Here is a 15,654-nt window from a genome sequence, read left to right on the forward strand (position 1 = left end):
GCGGGTGCAGGTGGACACTGAAGTCCCAGCTCACTACACAGGCAAGGACCCAGCTACACCAGCTCACATATGAGGAGGCTGGAAGAACGGTTTCCTAAACTAAAATTCTCAGGAGTTTCACAATCAAAGTTGCTTATTTAAATAACTCTATGGGGAAGGAGAGAGAGAGAGAGAGAGAGAGAGAGAGAGAGAGAGAGAGAGAGAAAGGGAGGGAGAAAGGGAGGGAGAGAAGGGGGAGGAACTTTTCTGGTATAATGTCCTTCTGTGAATGATATTTTCCAAAAGTGTAGGAACAAATGGGACAATTCCAGAAATAAACAAAAACATTCTCAAGGGAAATTTACTCTGGATGAGAGAAACAACTCGAGAGATTAAATTCTGAGGGTAGTAAAAATAAACACAGCTTAAAGCCATGTTTTTTTTCCAGCCAGACCTATCAGAACCATCAGACAGAAGCTTCCAGAGAAAGAGCAAGCACAAGAAAAGCAGAAACACCCGCCCCCAGGCACCAGCTGCAGGAGCCCCTTGCTTCCCCCTAAAGCAATTTCTGATGCGGTGGCTGCTCACAGCCGGGGTAGGGGAGGACTGCCTATTTCTGAGAAATAGCCATGATCTCCTAGGAGCAATCAGAAAATGAGGACTGGCCCCTAGGCCTCTGGGCTCAGAATGGCTCAGGAGACTCAGGTGGGAGGTGGGGGCCTCACCATCCTCTCCAGGGGACTGGGCATGTGCGCAGCCTTGTCCAGAAGCTCGCTGTATTCTAGCTCCTCGCAGAGCCGCTGCAGTGTGTTCAGGGGCTCGTTCAGCTCTACCGGCATGGCCACCTTGGACAGGTCCTTCCCAATGTTGTTGCGCAGGATGCTCCACACACTCACGCTACTGGTGTTGGGTCCCGGCGCTGGCAGGCTGGTCCGCCTTTTGGACCTGGCTTCCCCACTACTTTCGAGAACAGGACCTGAAAGGAGTGAAATCGGATTGACTCCGGGAAGCTTTTGCTTTTATTTCACCACTTAAAGTCATCCAAGACTATAACCTCCCCTAGCAAGCACTATCAGAACTCAGTCACCCAGTGTATGCTGGAAAGTTAGAGACTGGCAAAAGAATTTCTGAAGAATTAAATAGCAAAGCTCAGGACTGGGGGTGCAGCTCCGTAGTGGAGCATGTGCTCTCGCACCAACCCCCAGCACTGCTAAATAAACCAAGCTATTCCTGGGGAGACCTTTAAGTTCCCACTAAAAGCTAGCTCCTCACAGCTTTCAGATTCAGAATGGGAATGGAAATAGAGTTTCTATCCCAGTAGGAGGTTGGATTGATAAAAATTCAAAAGCTTAAACACATCAAATTCTAAAAATCAACTCTGTGTGTTTACTGTTCTGTTTGAGATGTGGTCTTATTCTGTAGCCCAGGCTAGCCTTAGACTCACAATCATCTGCTTTCACCTTTCCAGTGAAATGTTTCCAGAATAGTTGTGTCCTATCTACTGGCTAAACTGTATTTATTCTAAAAAAAAATATGAGAAAAAATAGTTTCCATCTATATTCTACCAACCCAGATAGTATCCATTTACATTTGGGACTACCAGTAAGTTAGTGGATTCTCCACCTGTGTTATTCATACTGTACGGACCCTTTTAAGTTCTGCTTAGTCAGCTGTCTGAAATACATTTTAGTCATTTAAATTCTTCAATAGTATCATTTTTAGTAATTGTAAAAATATTCCATGTTATAGACATATCATAAAATGTATCAGATTACTCGTTACTGTCAGTGTCCAGCTATGATGCGAAAATAATAAATAAATAAATAAATAAATAAATAAATAAATAAATAAATAAATAAATGCGACGAAAACCCAGCAACATCCAGGAGTAGTTAGTGAACATCACAAACTGTCTGGTTTTCCAATCATTTTATCAGCACACGGCAGATGAGAAATGTCATGAAGGTTCTACATGCGTTTAGACTTTTGGTTCACGTGAGGCAACCATTATTTTAAAGGCAACTGAGTAGATGTGGAATAATCTCCCGCCCCTCTACTCATGGGTTGAAGACTCGATACCCCAGCTGATGGATGCAGTTATGGAGAGCTGGCTGGGTCGGTCAGGAAATTGACGGGTTGATGGGCTCTGCTTCGTACAGAGTGGACAAGAGGTGGGGTTGGAGAGAGCAGTCCCTTGAGGCTGCTCCTTCCTCCTGCCTCTGCTTGTGCGCTCCATGAGGTGAGCACCCCTGCTCCATTACACTGTCTCCATCATATACTCTGCCTCTCCACAGACCACAACAATGGGGCAAATGACCAAAGACCAAAACCTCTGAACTCATGAGTCAAGAGAAGCCTTCCCTCCTCCAAGCTTTCACCTCAGGAGATTATCAAAGTAACAAGCTTCCCCTGCCCCCCCAACCCCCACCACTTCCCAAGACGAGAGCAGCTGTGAACACTCATCTCCTGGACCCTCCCCAAGCTGGTCATTATTTGTATATTGCCCTCAACCATGGCACTTTCTGAAAGGGCACTTTTACATACCCCGGGCCAGACTTGAATTTGTGATTCTCCTGCCTCAGCCTGCCAAGTACTGGGATTCCAAGTGTGTGTCTCTATATACTGCATCACTGTTTTAAATGGTGTCAAACTGCTAGACACTATTATCTCCCAATTAAAGGACACCAGAGAACTTTCTGGTGAGTTCTAGAATACTTCACTCCACACTTCTTCCCTTCCTTCTAAACAAATTGTCTGTTTTTACAATTTCATCCTGACTTGGCATTTACTTCAAAACCTGGTCCATGGAGGCTCTGGTGAATGGAGTGCTTGTGTTTACGTGCATAAAACTGCCCACCCACCTCTTTGCCTCAAGGTCTGACTTGTGTCTCTTCAAATGGCATCTTCTCACTGTACTGGTGAGTGGATAGCACTTTCTGGTGTGCACTTCCTTATTGAGCATAAACACTCATTCACTCACTGCAGAGCCAGCCTTGATGAACAGAAAAGCCTGAAACTGGGGCCGTGCTGTGTAGTCACTCGGTAAGATAAGCACCAAGTTAAGTGCCACATTTACTTTAGTTGGTTAAATGGGCGAAAATCTGACACAGGTGCATGGCTGAAAACGACAGCATGTTCAGAAACAGCCTTGCAGGCAAGTCTCGGACTGTCTTTGACTTGTGCTCCTCTTCTGAGCTTCTAGGATACTTCTGGAAGTGAACAATGTTGTTATGCCCACTTTATAGGTGAGAAAAAAGGCGCAGAGGAGGGATGAGCACACACAACCCAGAGATAGGGCTGGCGCTCAGAAACACCCTTCAGTCCACATTCTCAGCGACTTTTGGGGCAATCGGCACCGGAACAGGTCCTGCCACATGACCTGCGCTATTTTGGGAAAGAAACTGATAGGAAGCATCCTGACCATGAAGTGTCCCCAGTGCACTCTGGGAAATTCTAGTGTAATAACTGAAGAGTGCCTGGTTCGGTTTTTTCATTTTCACTTTCTCCCCTGATACAGAGTCTCATTTATCAAACAGGCTGGACTTGAACTCTATATGTAATCAAGAATGCCCTGGAATTTCTGACCTTCCTGGCTCTACCTTCCTAATCCTGGGGTTCCAGGAAAACACCATCATGCCTAACTTTATGTAGTGCTGGGGCTAGAACCCAGAACCTCATACCTCCTGAGTGAGCGCTCTATCAACTGAGCTACATCCACAGGTAGAATTCTTCCCTCAGTAGGCACAGTGAGTGGTAGGACATAAGTCGAGGTTATTTCTGCAGGCATCTTTTCAAGATGTCTAGAAACCCTGTCACCACCAGAGGCTGTGTGCAGAGGACTGAGGACATCTGATTCCAGTGTTCAAGTTCAGGGTGAAGGAAGGTCTGCCCAGTACGTGCTGTGTTCGAGTCAAACAGCTATGGACTAAGCTAGAGAAGCAGCCTGACCACCTGGCTATGCTCACCTTGGCTGCTGCTAATGCACCATAGCTGCTGTCTATGTTCCTCCTTCCTTCCCAGCTTTACCTCTGGGTCCCCTTTACTCTGCCTCTGAGAGACGGGGGGGGGGGGGGGGGCTCAGCATCTGTCATCCCCCTGCACCACTTCAGTGCTCACAGCCCTCTGTGCTCACAGAGGGAGGGAGCGAGCAAGCGAAGAGGGAGGGAGCGAGCTACAGCTCTTCATTTCCTTTCTCATTCTCTGTTTTCATATCCTTGACCTTCTACTTCAAACTCACGGGGCTTCAGGTTTCCCATCACGGACGAATCTCTACAAAGCAGTCTCTCCCTTTCAACAAGTAATGCTGAAAGGAGGATTTGTAGACGGTGGGAAGCTACCCACCAGCCGCTTAGAGGCAGTGCGCTCCGGACTGTTTAAATAATCCATCCGCGTAGTTCAGAAACACTGGCTGAGCTGAGACACTAAAAGGACCTGGTGCAGTCCCTGTCCTCTGCGTAGTTATGAAAGTGGGTGGTGGATGGTGATTTCAGGACTGAACGTGGCCAACCAGAAACCGACACTGAGTGTCTGTTATTAAGGGTCCTGGGCAGAGGACTGTGTGCCCATTGCACGGAACCTACCAGCATCTCCCCAACCTGACTCTGTGCTGCTTAGGACTAGCCAGACACCCCAGGCACCCTATAGCTTGGACTGACATTATGATATACCTTTCTTTAAAAACTACATTCATTTATTTATGTAGCATTCATGTGCCACAATGTGGTATGCGCGAGCACGTGTGTACATGCACGTGTGCTCCGAGAACAACATATGGGTGTCAGTCCTCTCCTACTGTGAGGATTCCAGGGATCAAACTCAGACTGTTGGGCTTAGCGGCAAGCACCTTTGCCCACTGAACCATCTTGAGAGTCTCTGGAATGTTATTTCTTGATCATCACTTTCCTTCTTTGGATTAAGCAGTAACCGGAGAAGGGGTAGGAGTGTATTATTTTGAATAACCCAGAGCTAAATATTACTTAGACTTTTTAGTTACGTATGCCCTACTGAATTCTTAAATTACAACACCACTTCTGTATCTGAAGACAGAACAGCATATTCTATAGTGAACTGGCAGAGAAAAGGCTCAACTGTGCAAGGGAGATGTTGCTTTATGGGCATAGGCATGCATACACATATATGTCAGGCAGGGCACTTATCTCAGCTCTGGGAAGGACAGGCAGGTGGATCCCAGGGGCTCTTGGGCCAGCAAGCCTAGTCTAAGTGACAAGCCCAGTGTCAGCATGGGACCCTCTATCAAAAACTAATATACATGAATGACGCCCAAGGTTGACCTCTGGCTTACACACACAAACACACACACACACACACACACACACACACACACACACACACACGAAACCATGTACACACATGCACACGTACATGCATGCACACATACAAAGTTGCAGGCTCCGAGAGAACCTGTAATGCAACACTTACCCAAGGTCTGTCTTTCATTGTCTAAATCGTTACTGAGGTTGTCTAAGGACAGATTATCACTTATGTCACTGACGTATGAATCATCATCAGAGATCTGTGGGAAAGACGAGATAGCACACATGAAAGACAGGGCAGACAAAAGAGCAGCCTTCCTGAAAGCCCTGCTCCAAACGACCTAGCACACCCTGCCTCACATTACAAATCCATAGAAATAATTTGGGGCTCTATTTTTATAGAATCCCCCCCCAAATCTGCCTAGGTAATGCTCACAGAAAGAAAGAAAGAAAGAAAGAAAGAAAGAAAGAAAGAAAGAGAAAGAAAGAAAGAAAGAAAGAAAGAAAGAAAGAAAGAAAGAAAGAAAGAAAGCTGCTAAGGATTCAGCTGGGTGCTTGCCTAGGAGGGTAGGAGGAAGGGGACGGAAGGGACCCAAGTTCGATCCCCAACACAGTAAAAAAGGAAGAGACAGGAGTAAGGAGGGAGAAAAAGAGGGAGGGAGGAAATCCTTCGATATTCTTGGTTCTCACAAGAAAAACAAACAGACAAAAAACTCCCAAGGCTACTGCTGTTGTCATAAAAATTCTTATTTTGAGCATCTGCAGAACATGCTAATACTTGAGTAAATGGATGGACAACTAGCTTTTGAATCATTGTGAAAACAAACTCTTCCACGGGAATTAATACATAAATAAAATAATTTTATTATAAATCATATATTATATAAATATTTTATATTTCTCTATATCTAATGGGTAAACATTACCAACTGTGGGGCTTGTCTATTCCAGAAAGTGAAGTGTTTTATGCATCCATTTAAAACAATGATTATAAGTATAAAGTAATATAATAAACACATCAGACAGTAACAGAATGGAAATGTATTACATAAATTAGAAAAAACCCACACAGAATACAAACAGGCATAAGCACAGGCAGAATTCACAATGAGTAATGGGAAACTGCAAAAAGTCTAAGTGACAGAAACCAGAGGGAAGGCATATTTTCCACATTTTTCTTCTGGCGTATCGCTTTGTGTTTGGTGGTGCATTATAAGCAGACCCTCAAAGTAATGGTGCGGAGGTGCCATGGAGTCAAGCATTTTTGCTGACAAATCTTTACTAAGCAGTTTGGTGAGCAAATTCATAAAGGAGATTCGGGAGCGGGGGATACATGACTGAAAACAGTCTTCAAACCTCGTTTTCTGAAGAGCTAGGAGATAGCAGAACTTCCTGGGCATCGAAAAACTCAGAAAGGGAGTCGGTGATGGACAGCCTGCTCTCGTTGGAGAGCTGGTGTACCAGGGCTCGGCTTTCATCCCTGGAGATTTCCTAGGAAAGAGCAGAAAGAAAATGGAGTGGATTTAGAGGAGCCTCAAGAGACACGAACTACACAAATGATCTAACAGCACGAACACTGGGTCACAGGCCCATGCAAGCAGGAGACTCAGAGCTTCCGAAAAGAAGTGAGCCTTGCAGAAACAAAAGGAGAAACAAAGGTCTCTCCCAGAAGAAGACTCCACTCGAAGGGAAGAACTTTGCTCAGGTGCGTGCTGCAAATCTCAAGCACAAACCAGCTGTGTTCCACCGAGGAGTACGAGGGTTCATCCTTTTTTTCTCTACCGTCCAGCAGTCTTCCTTCCATCCTTAACTTTGCTCCCTGCACACTAACTTCAAGCAGGGCATCTACTGCACATTCAGAGGCCAATGCGCTGCTTCCAAGGGATCGTCAACAAATAAACTCTGTTTTGGTCCAGAGGTGGCCATGGTGGTCGACCATCCCTTATTCCTGGAGGAGTGGGAATAATTTCCTTTTCTCTCTTCACCCACAATGACTCTTAAAGGGAAGGAAGCCTTAGGCCCTGGTATGACTAACAGTGTAGCACGGACCCCATTCTCCACTCCACTGAGTCCAGAATCGGGCTCAGGGAAGAATCTGGATATTCAGTCAGTGTACTTTCTATTCTATTTGCAAGTAAAATTTCAATCCCCTTCAATGAATTAAGCAAATATTTGCATGCAGTCAATCACAGAGGAACATGGAAAACAGACAAGGCCTCTGACCATGGGTGTGTACACAGTAGACAAGAACCACCAACCGACATTGGGCTCCACAAGTGGAGGGAAAGGTGACCTTAACTCTGACTCGTGGGAGCTAGACCCTGATTAGGACTAATTTAGGACCAGGTAATGTCCTGGAATTGAGTCGCTAGTCAGCCTAGGTACTTTGCTGGCTGCTAGGGTGGCTCTGTTGTCATGCATCTGGCAAGGGAGTCACCGAGCGGGCTGGGAAAGCGGCCCATGCAGATGCTGTCAAACCCAAAGGTCTCATGAGTTCAGGATGCCACGCTCAACTCATCCACACACCCTGTGCCACGAGAGCCACCCAGACAGGCAGCCTCAGCGGAGCTTCCTAATCATAAACAACATCGAGCCCTTTGTGTTGAACTGACTTTGGGAACAGAGAAAATTGTGCACCTCTCGTCCTGGAGTCTCTCTACGTCAGCCCAAGGTATGGGCTTAAATACCTTAGACAGCCTCTAAAAAGTCAACTTTCCCTCTCCCCGTAAATATCTCCAAAAATGGCAGTTGCTTGACTTCTAGTTTAATTAAATACATTTCTAATTTAATTAAAATATAATTACATCATTTGCCCCCCCTTTCTCACTCTAACCTTTCCCACTCATGTTCTCACTCTTGGCTTCTGTTTTAACTGTTGATATACAGAGATGGACAGACAAATAGACCGACCGACCGACAGACAGACAGACAGACAGACAGACAGACACACACACACACACACACACACACACACTCACAGCGCCCTCTCCCTTACATTTATAAGGACAGCTTACGGAGTCTGCGTGTTACTTGTATGTATGTTTTCAGGGATGGATAAGTGGTTTCAGATAATCAATTGGGGAGGAGAGTCTTTCCTGGGAAAGTCTACTTCTACTCTTGGGACCCCTTAGCTGGCTGTAGTTCTTTTTCTTGGGCTGAGGCCCCCATGAGTTTTCCCTCTGCCCTATTATCGCGTCTTTTGGTGACCGGTTTGTTCGGGTCTTGCTTAGGCAGTCATGTTGATGAGATGTCACCCATTAATAGTAGGCAGATGCTTTCTAAAGGGAAACAGCCTGCTCTCTCTCTCCTCCAAAGACCCAGGCACAAGAAGGCTGAGCAGAAGATCCTACAGTGCTCGGCCCAGCAGGACTCCTTACATGTTCCTGCGGGCAGGCACTGATGTTCAGAGATGCTAATGATTTATTTACTTGATCTGCTCATCAATTCACCACCACACCTACCTGCTCAAGCTTCCCCTGGCTAGGCTGATGGGTCGGAACGTTTGTTTTCCTGACTTACCTACCAACACTGAAAAAGGTATGTGTTGTGATCATTAGCTAAAACGTTTAGGTACGTTTTGGATTTCACTTTTCAAATGGATTCTTGAAAATGTAATGAGGTACCTCAGGGACGGGTCAGAGTGCCAACGTACAATTAGCTATGTGTCCAGTGTACTTGTACACGTAGCCTGAGAGTAACTTTAGAGTATCTTTAGTGAATTGGTTTTAGGCTGACACCTGTCCCATGAGGTATGGAATTTTCCATGGGAGGTACCATGTGGATCGAAACGTTTGGGCTTTGAAAGTTTTCAGATTTGCGATTCTAGCCCCTACCTGTTCTTGCCATCCCACAATCTTAGCAACTGCTTATGAATTCATACTGAAAACACCAGGACGCAGCAGCCCCACCCTCCAGCTCGGCTTCTTAAAGGACACAGGGTCTCGCTCACTAAAACAGGAACATTGTTCGGAGCCCACTAAGTCTGGCTGTTGGCAGTACAGGAGACGAGGCTATGCTCGTGCCGTGTTGACAGAAGACACAACTGCCACTGGGCCACACGGTTGTGACACTCTGGACCGTACTCTGTGCACATACGGATCATTTGGCGCTGGTGAACCAGAGGCAGGCAGTCCTCCAGGAGGGCACCCACGGGAACACAGGTATTTTTACAGCTCTAGCCGAGGGCCTTGGGTACACAATCGGCTAACGTAGAACCTGGACTGTTCTACACTGTGTAAATTCACTTACCAGGAAGATCACCCGATGACACCCCTGAATATATCCTAGTAGTAAACACCTCACGACTAACTTGAAAAGGAAAAGGTGTTTAAAACCCCACAGAAACAAACCCCGATCTCTGACTGCTGCTGAGTGAGGCTAATCTGTTCCGACCTGTTTTGTGTTGGTGGCTTAAGTTACTTGGTATTATTTGATCTTCGTTCACTGAATAAAGATGCCATCTCTGATTCAGCATCGGCTAAGCCTGTCACTCTCACTGAAGGTATGTTTTAATTTTTTATGTGCCTCATTTTGTAAATATTTCACTATAAAAAAGTCAAATTTGGCTAACACTTCTTTTGAAAATTTTTTATTACTCCCTAGTTTAGGAAATCCTTATCTGAGCAGTTTGATAAATATTTGAATCAAATTTTGTCTCGACTTTCATATTTAACTCGAACTTTAGCACCCAATGGAAGAAAATGTAAGCCTCTTTTCTGGCTGCTTTCAGCTGGCCTGACTTAATTTATTGAATAATCTGCCTTTTCCATTAAATTTTGATGCCTTTCTTATCCATAGATGCCTTTGAGAAGGGGAACCATAAAGCCACGTCCCTGGCTGAGCCGCTCGATCCCCACATCTCGCACTCATTTTGGGTTGAGGCTCTTCCAGGGCTGGGTCTTCAGGTTCGGCGTGGCTGTCTTGGTTCCACAGAAGTGTGACACTGTGGTAAGCACGCTCGCTCTGGCCCGTGAGACTCGGATTCAAAGCCTGACTTGATTTTATAAGCTGTGTTTCTGGTGGAAGTTATTTAACTACTCTGGGTTTTACTTTTCCCTGTTTCTAAAATAAAACTACCATCCCCACAGAATCGAGGCTAAGGGTGTGTACAATATGTCCAGTACCTGATCCTAGAAAACAGAGCGAAGAGACACACATATACATAAAGGAATTAAGTTATCTTCTTCTGTTTTTTTTTTTTTTTTTGTAAAGTTATGGTCTTAAAGGTGCCTTCAATGGGATTTATTTATTTGTTTGGAACAGAGTCTTACTATCTTAGACAATCCTGGAACTCGGTACCTGACCTTGGGTTGCTTCACGATATTCTTTTGCCCCTGTCTTCTGGGTGCTACATCACGTCCATTCTTAACTACCACTTAGATATAGAAGTTATTACTCTCACTCAGCCTTTGATTTTTTTCAATAATTTATTTTTTTTTATTCACTTTACATCCTAATCTCAGCCCTTCTCTCTCCTCTCCTCCCAGTGCCACCCTTACAAATCCCTCCCCCAACTACTCTCTCCCCTTCTCTGAAGAGAATGGCAGCCCCCTCCTGCCTTGGATACCACCCCACCCTGGGACAAGTAGTCCCGGCAGGACTAGGCACACCTCTCCCTCTGAGGCCCAACCAGACAGTCCCAGTAGGGGAAGGGGATCCAATGGCAGACAACGGAGTCCAAGACAGCTCCTGCTCCAATTGTCAGGGGACCCACAGGAAGACCATGCTGCCCAGCTGTTATAAATGTGGAGGGGGCCTAGGTCCAGCCCCTGCATGCTCTTTGGTTGGTGGTTCAGTCTCTGTGAGACTTTGATTTCTAATCTAAACTATTAAGATTGTATTACACTGGTGATATTAGAATGTCACACTTAGGAATACATAGTAGGATCGTCTTGAGTAAGTGACCGGTGATTTCCAAGAAGAGGGGATCTTAGGGTTCAATATCCAGGCCCAACACCAACAGTAGTTCCTCTGTGCAGTCAAAGAAGGCAACAGAAAGAAGGTGAACAGTGGGAGACCAGAAAAGCAGAAGCCCTGGGGCTAAACCTATTGTTGGGCTCTGTCATTGTGCCCTGATTGAGGCTCCTGGGTGTCACCTACAAAGTGACTTGCAGTGCAGGTGAGATACTCAGCCATTAAAGGCATCTGCCTCCAAACCTTACTTCAACCCCCAGAACCCACATTGTGGAAAGTGAGAACTGACTCCTGCAAGCTGCTCTCTTATCCCACACATGTCCTGTGGTACAGGTATGCACAGGTACATGTGGTACATGCATGTGTACACACCATACACACATGTACACACACACACACACACACACACACACACACACACACACAGGATTTAGGGTATGTGTCAGCCTGGGTGGCCATTCTTATTTATTTCTGTTCTTACTTCCTGAATGTCACAATAGCTTTTCTTTGTTGGAAAAGTTAGCCTGAGTCACTCAGTAGCAGGAAAAAAAGGATAAAGCATTGGAAATAGAAACTCTCGGAAAGAGGAAATAAATGAGACAGAGGTCACCGTTTTTCAAGGCTGCCATCACCCTCCTGGTCAGTTCACAGCATTTCAGCTTTCTGGTCATTTCTTTTTGAGGTTAGTCCGCAAAACGTGCATTTTTCTAGACCTGGGATTTGGGTTTCATCTCAAAACACAAAAACCTGAATGATGTCCACTGGACATGGTTCATAAATGCACAGTGCAGGTTATCTATTCAATCATAAAACATGCAACGGAGATTCACATGATAATGATGCCTATGAAAGCTAAGAACGGCTTGGAAATCAGCATGTAGCTGGAGATGCTCAGTGACGTCAGACATGGTAAAGACTAGGCTCTGTGTTAGCTGACGTGCAAACCTGAAAGGACCCAGCTGGTGACTGAGCTCAGGCCTAAAACAGACTTCTGTCAGCAGGATACATGCTGAGACCCACCAAGGTGTGCGTGCATGGGTGCGTGCATGTGTGCATGCATGTGCGTGTATGTGTGTATGTATGAGCCTGCTTGTGTGTGTGTGTGTGTGTGTGTGTGTGTGTGTGTGTGTGTGTGTGTGAGAGAGAGAGAGGGAGAGAGGGTGGGGCAGAAACAGTAGGTGTCTTTCCTTGTGCCTCAGTCTCCACCCACCTTTTTTTTTTCTCTTTTAAAATTACGTTCCGAGGTCAGGGAACAACTTTAAGAAACTGGTTTTCTTCTTCTGGGGCCCAGGGATCCAACTCAGGTCTCCAGGCTTTGGGATAGAACTTTACCTACAGACCCACCTTTGTTGGAGAGAAGGGATAGTAGTATCACTGGTCTGAAATTCACCAAGTAGGCTAGGCTGGTTGGCTGGCCTGAGAGCCTCAGTCATCAGTTGTCTTTTATCTCCCCAGCCTGCCTGGGTTCACAAGCTTGTGCCATCACCCCCTGTATTTTTTATGTGGGTTCTGGGGGCTCACACTCAGGTCCACAGCATTTATTGACTGTGTTACCTCCCCAGCCTGCTTCCCTGTTTCTCCTGTTTAATCTACTCCATTTAATCAGTTGGTCAATGGAAAATTTTACACATCCAAGGAAGACAACTGAATACCACAGACACTTATAAACAGCCGTCACAGTAACTACCCACTTTTATTTTTCAAGGATCGCACTATAGTTTTCTGAAATTGTTCATTTTAAACACATTCAAGGGACCACTGAGGGCAAAAATCTGGAGGAAATACCTCTTTGTGAGTGTGTACGCATGTGCAAGCATGCATGGGTGCGTGCCATCTATCTATGGATTGAACTAGGGGTCCAGGAGGCAAATGCCCACCAAGCTGCTAAACTACGTCCCACCCTAGTAAAAGGCCTTTTTCACGTGTGTTGAACTTACTAATGGATTTCAACTGTAGTGCAGTATCTTTCCTCCCCTAGGAGAACAGCTGAGTTCTGAGAGGAAAAATACAGCAGGAAGAAGGAAGAGGAACCATCACGGTAAAGGCTAGCACAGCTTTTACAGAGCACGAAAAGAAGCCGGCAAGCCACTGGGCACTTTGGATCACAGAAACTCAGGTTTCTTCAGAAATGACAAGGAAAAACACTTGTCTTTCTATAGTTCCCACTAGGGGCAGGAAAAGGGAAATGAGGTTAGAGACACAAAGGAGGCTGTTGCAGAGTGTGCCAAGCAGCATCCTACCAGCCAGGCTTTGCAACACAGGAGCCCAGCAAGCCCTGTGCTGTGGCAGTAGCCAGGGGAGGCAGAGGCATGGATGTCACTCAAGGGGATGAAGCAGGGAGCCACACAGCCAGACAGAGGGCACCAGGGATGGACAGGTGGCCGTGGTAGAGAACAGTTATCAGACGAGAAACCTACCCACCTCTGCCAGGTTGTCCCCCGGTTTGGGACCAGCAGGCGGGTCGAGGAGCAGAGACTCTGCATGGATTCTGCGTAAACGTTCTTTAAGATCTGTGTTTTGTGCTAGGGCCTGGAATATGTTAAAAAAAATAGCAGGGCTTTATTAGTAAAGGGACAGCTCAGGAAAATGCAACAGGGGACTAGGCAACAGCTCTAGGAGTGACAATCCCCTGGGCGAGACACCTTAGGAGTGTCTCTGGGCTTCCCCCACTGCTCCAGAGCAAGGCTGGGAGGTAACAATCGAGCCCGTGATACTCTGTGTTAATTGAGGCGGAAAGAGGTTAGTAAGGTTGGCAGAAAGAATTCAGACAACATCAGCTTTTTTTAAGACTGGTGACTCACAGTCAGAATCTTTTCTTCCTGCCAGGCTGATCTCGGCCAGCTCCCCAACCCCACTGACCCAGTGTCTTTCACAAGATGCCAGTGGACGCGCCCCCATGTGATTTAATTATCAGTCCAGCTACCAGGGGTCTTCGAACATATGTATATGTGTGCTGGTGACTTATCCATTTGAGGGAATAAGATGATTTATTTTTCAAAAACTAAACAAGCCAAACCTTACTTAGACTCACTAAAGACTAAAGGACCATGGCGCTAGGGAAGGGTGGGCGTGAGCCACAGACATAAAAGGAACCACCAGACACACTATTCATTCCCTCACGGGGTGGTCCCACCTCCTAGCCCACCTCTCTGCTAGGACCTGGCTCACAGAAGACGCAGGATATGCACTTGCTTCACTTGGCACAGCTGTGCACTCTCTGGCCAGACTCTCCTGACCGCCTTGCTTACTTCCTGGATCTCTGCAAGGGCTTCATTTATTCCCTTTCTTATTATCACTGTTGAATGTAGGGGCTATGGTCTCACACTGGACTCTTCACACTTGCCTCGGCTTCCCAAGGACTGAGATTACAAGGTCACCATGCTTGGCTCTGGTTTCACTTTTTAGTGACCACAGAGGACATAGGCTATCCTAAGAAACCTTGAATCACTCAAAGAAACACTGAACAAGAGCGAGGGTCATGCAACCACAGATAATAACCTCTGTGAGGCAACATCTCATTGTTACAGTGGCTAGAGGCTAGAAATTGTGTGTGTGTACGCACGCGTGTGTATGTGTGTGTGTATGTGTGTATGTATATGTGTGTATGTATGTGTGTGTATGTATGTGTATGTGTGTATGTATGTGTGTGTATGTGAATGTGTGTGTATATGTGTGTGTATGTGTATGTATGTGTGTGTATGTGAATGTGTGTGTATATGTGTATGTATGTGTGTGTATGTGTGTGTGTGTGCACGCGTGCATCTCAAATTCAGAATCCATACATTCATTGTAATAGTTCTGTGATTATTCTAAAAAAAATGATTGAAGTGACAAGTCTTAGGCTAATGCAGAACTCTGGTCGACAAAGGAGGAATGATCGTTTTTATCTTCTTTCCAAACTGCTATGTGTGTGCAAGCATATTCCTTAGAAAAGGTAATGTGAGTCCGGCCTATAGATCATCGCCAAATGACTGTGGCCCAGCAGATTAGTGAGACAAGGCTGGACCTCTGGGAGAAGGGGAAGGGACAAGAGGAAGACAGGAAGGAGCTTTAGGGACCCCAAGAGGTACCTTCTAAAAGCATCAACAGCCCCTCAGACTGGAACAGTGAGAATGTATGTGCCAGTAAGAAGTAAACCTTAAAGAAAAAGGCATAGACTCACAGCACCAACCCAACGGTGCCAGCTGTTCCCAAGGTCCAAACGATGTCGCTTTCTCTCCTGCCCTTTCTCTCCGCTGTGGAGTGAGCCAGTATTGTTTATAATTGTTCCTTCAAAGATCGAATAGTTGGCATGTAACTATAATCTAAGCCCATGGGAGGTGGAGGCAGGACCACATGACTACATGAGGCTAGCCTGGGCTACTATGAGATCCTGTCTCAAAAATCAAACCAAAAATTGCACGTTTATAATAAAACCTGTTGTATCTGCAGTAAGTGCTGTATACTACCGGTCAGGGTTAGTCAGTCATGTTATACAGTATGCTAACTT

The 15,654-nt window shown here is 45.8% G+C and overlaps 1 protein-coding gene across 14 annotated transcripts in view; it reads right to left on the reverse strand.

Annotated features, from left to right (window-relative positions):
* The window catches only part of Osbpl3 (oxysterol binding protein-like 3), a 176,787-nt gene that overhangs the window by 29,557 nt on the left and 131,576 nt on the right, over positions 1 to 15,654 (reverse strand). For 9 of the 14 annotated variants that reach the window (NM_001427811.1, XM_008762934.4, XM_017592994.3 and 6 more), the window contains 4 exon segments: positions 705 to 955; positions 5,419 to 5,512; positions 6,609 to 6,743; positions 13,587 to 13,694. In NM_001427811.1, the coding sequence (NP_001414740.1) occupies positions 705 to 955; positions 5,419 to 5,512; positions 6,609 to 6,743; positions 13,587 to 13,694 (588 nt within the window). 14 annotated transcript variants of the gene reach the window in all.

Source organism: Rattus norvegicus, chromosome 4 (genome assembly GCF_036323735.1).
Source record: "Rattus norvegicus strain BN/NHsdMcwi chromosome 4, GRCr8, whole genome shotgun sequence".
Classification (NCBI taxonomy): Eukaryota; Metazoa; Chordata; class Mammalia; order Rodentia; family Muridae; genus Rattus; species Rattus norvegicus.